This window comes from Poecilia reticulata, chromosome 11 (genome assembly GCF_904066995.2).
Source record: "Poecilia reticulata chromosome 11, P_reticulata-male-v2, whole genome shotgun sequence".
Taxonomy (NCBI): Eukaryota; Metazoa; Chordata; class Actinopteri; order Cyprinodontiformes; family Poeciliidae; genus Poecilia; species Poecilia reticulata.
The window spans coordinates 20,383,950-20,387,137 of record NC_088840.1 but is presented as its reverse complement, the minus strand read 5'-3'; the positions used below and the strand labels follow the sequence as shown (position 1 = coordinate 20,387,137).

The window sequence follows — 3,188 nt, the reverse complement described above, 5'->3', positions numbered from 1 at the left end:
AGTAAGGTGCGCTCTATAGTCCGGAAAATACTGTACTTAATCACCTCTTTATATTGTTTGTATTTACATGTGTATGTAATTTTCTACTAAAAAGATATTTGTATGCTTTTCTTGTCATGGTGTGACATTCTAATGTGTTTCAGTTACTGAGAGAAATCTAATTTATGAACCACTGAGTTCAAAGTATAAAAGAAAATAATCATTCATCTATCATCTATCCCCACCATCAAACACATTTGAGTAATTAATAATCACCACCTTAAATAATGTCCACTCAATAAAACTGAGCACACAATCCAAGTGCATTATTCATTAAATAAATGATCAAATATGCCACTTATGGCATACTTCTAAAAGAAGTGCTGATTTGTCTGAAATTAGAGTGAATTATAAATATATTTAAAGTTGTGTAAAGTTAAATGTTATGCAAGCAACAGCAATGAGGAAATTTATCTTAGCTCGAAGGACAAAGCTGAGGCACAAATTTCACATAGTTCCTTATTTGTAACCACCCTGGATATAAATCTAGGGAAACTTTGGAGGCATCAAAGTCAAACAATAGTATTATTGTATATTTATTCTGTAAAAAACGCACACCCCACTAATTATTTTATACACCAGATCAGACTTTTTTATTGCATATTTACATCTGAAGGTTATGTGCACCAATTAAAGAATAAAGATCAAAATGTGGAAAAAAGAGCCAATAAAAGCTTCATTTTTAGTTTCATTTTGACGATAGGACTGTATAAAAAGGCCTGTGGAGGATCCAAAGGGTATTCATTACTTCACTGCATCTGGAGTGTCAACATTGATCTCTCTGACTGGTCATGGACAGCGACAAGTTCAGCCCAAACATGAGCTACTACTATGGTGAGTCAGGATATTAAGTCTGTTCTGATGTAGAAAATATCCACCAATAAAAACATGTAAGCATGAAACTTTTCACTTTCAGCCTTCTTCTGTCTTAATCTGGGGTTTCCTTGTTTATCAATATATGCATATTTTCTATATTGAAACATATAGACAGGTGATAACGAGATTTGTTAATGTTATTTTGAAATGAGACACTGTTACAATCAAGAATGAATCAAGAATAACAGAATGCATTCTGACATTATTTCAGTGAAGGGTCAAAGAAAAGAATGACCGTTGAGACTCTCGGCTGATCAGAGAGTAAAGAAACAAATAAATGGCTTTTTATAATCCATCAGTTACGTAAGCACGGGACTCACCATCAGCTTATAACAAAGAAGACACAGTCTTATCACATCTCCGGCTTTGCACCTGTGACCCTGAACAACGATTCACACGAGTTCAAGAAACAAAGACAACTTCTCAGAAAACGTCTGTTGTCAGTTCTGTTTCCCCAGTAAATAAGTCTAAATTTGTCATTACATAGGATTGACTTATTTAAGACCAGTGTTGATAGAGTTAGTGTAGGCCAGTGCACATGCTGCTTGCTAATCTCCCTCAAGTAACTAGTAATAAATCTTCCTTCCAAGCCTTAAGTCTATCATGAGATTCTTCAGAAATGAGAAACATCACTAATTAATAAAACTCAGATATGATGGCTTTCTTCAAACTGTTCTTTATCAAAAAATTTTCTAAAGTTGACTTTGCAGGTTTTGTCAGCTCATTATTTTGACTCGTTATGATGAAGTTTTTGAGTTGAAAATATTTTTAAAAAGCATTTCTTATCTGAGTCGAATTTCTTTTGTAGATCCTGAAAGCCTATTAGTGTGGTAGATAAAGATTCTGAATTATTTGGAGTTCTTTGTCTTTTCGTGCTTTAAACGTTGGATAATTTCTTCCAGGTATAAATAATTGGTTACCCCACACTGGACTGAACAACTGAGATAAACAAATTGGCTGTTTTAAAAGTTTCTTTAACGCTCTCCATACTCTTGATGAATATCTGGTTTTAACTGTATATATAATTATCTCCGCCACATGTCATTGATTCCCTCAAATCCTGCTAAGGTCTCAGCTGGATCATATCCTCTCTACCAGATACACTGAGGCTGAAGTTCTGAGTGCAACATGATGATGATTCTAATTCAGATTCAAACTTTCTTCTTCACAGGAACAAACATTACAAACAACAATGACATGAGGATCGTGATGGTGGGGAAGACTGGGATTGGGAAGAGCGCTACTGGAAACACCATTCTGGGAGAAAAGAAATTTGATTCCAAATGTAGCGCCCAATCCCTGACCATTGACTGTGCCAAATGCTCCAGTAATGTGGATGGACAGCAGGTTACTGTCATTGATACTCCAGGTGTAATGGACACCAGGTATGATGAAGAAAGAACAAAGAAAGACGTGGGTCAGTGCATTCGCTACGCTTCTCCTGGACCCCATGTCTTCCTGGTGGTCGTTGCAGTGGGCAGATTCACAGCAGAAGAAAAACAATCAGTGCATAAGATTCAAGAAATCTTTGGAGAGGCAGCAGACAGATACAGCATGGTTCTGTTCACTCGTGGAGATGATCTTGAAGGCACCATTGAAGATTATTTGTCTGAAAGCCCAGAGCTGCAGGATCTGGTGTCCAGATGTAACGGCCAGTATCATGTCTTCAACAATAAGATGAAAGATAAGAAACCTCAGGTCAGTGATCTGCTGGAGAAGATCAGAACCATTGTTGACAGGAATGGAGGAAGTCACTACACCAATGAGATGTTCCAAGAGGCTGAGAGGGCAATCGAAGAGGAGAAACAACGGATCCTGAAGGAGAAAGAAGAAGAAATACGTAAAGAGAAAGAAGAATTGGAGAGAAAAATAAATGAAAAGTATGAGAAAGAGATGGAGAGAATGCAGGCTGAGAGAGAGAGAGAGAAGAAAAAGATGGAGGAGGAGATGAGGAGGGTGGATGATGAGAGAAAGAGGGAAATGGAAAGAAAAGAGGCAGAGAGAGCGAGATATTTTGAAAAACAGAAAAAAGAACTGGAGGAGGCGCATCGAAAAAAAACTGAAGCAGAGAATCGCAGGCTGCAGGCCGAGCATGAAGCCAGGGCCAGAGCTGAAGCTGAGAGACGCGGTAAAGGGAAATGTGTAATACTGTGAGGTCAAAAGTTGTAGCCTAGCAGTTGTTAGACATTAAAACAGAATTGATAAGAATTTTTCATTTTCTTTGTTGTCTTTAAAAATAAAGTAGAACTCCAGGTACAATGATCTAATTCACC

General features: G+C 37.3%; 1 protein-coding gene across 1 annotated transcript; it reads left to right on the top strand.

Annotated features, from left to right (window-relative positions):
* Positions 1-801: 801 nt before the first annotated feature.
* On the top strand, positions 802-3,188 carry LOC108165646 (GTPase IMAP family member 9-like). The gene is made up of 2 exons (XM_017303497.2): positions 802-873; positions 2,087-3,188. The coding sequence occupies exons 1-2, from the start codon at positions 831-833 to the stop codon at positions 3,067-3,069; spliced, it is 1,026 nt and encodes a 341-aa protein (XP_017158986.2). The 5' UTR covers positions 802-830; the 3' UTR covers positions 3,070-3,188.

Excerpts from the sequence above, each read along its gene's own strand:
- LOC108165646 (XM_017303497.2), top strand. The coding sequence starts at position 831 with ATGGACAGCGACAAGTTCAGCCCAAACATGAGCTACTACTATG. Across the intron at positions 874-2,086 it reads AAACATGAGCTACTACTATG|GAACAAACATTACAAACAAC; the intron begins GTGAGTCAGGAT and ends TCTTCTTCACAG.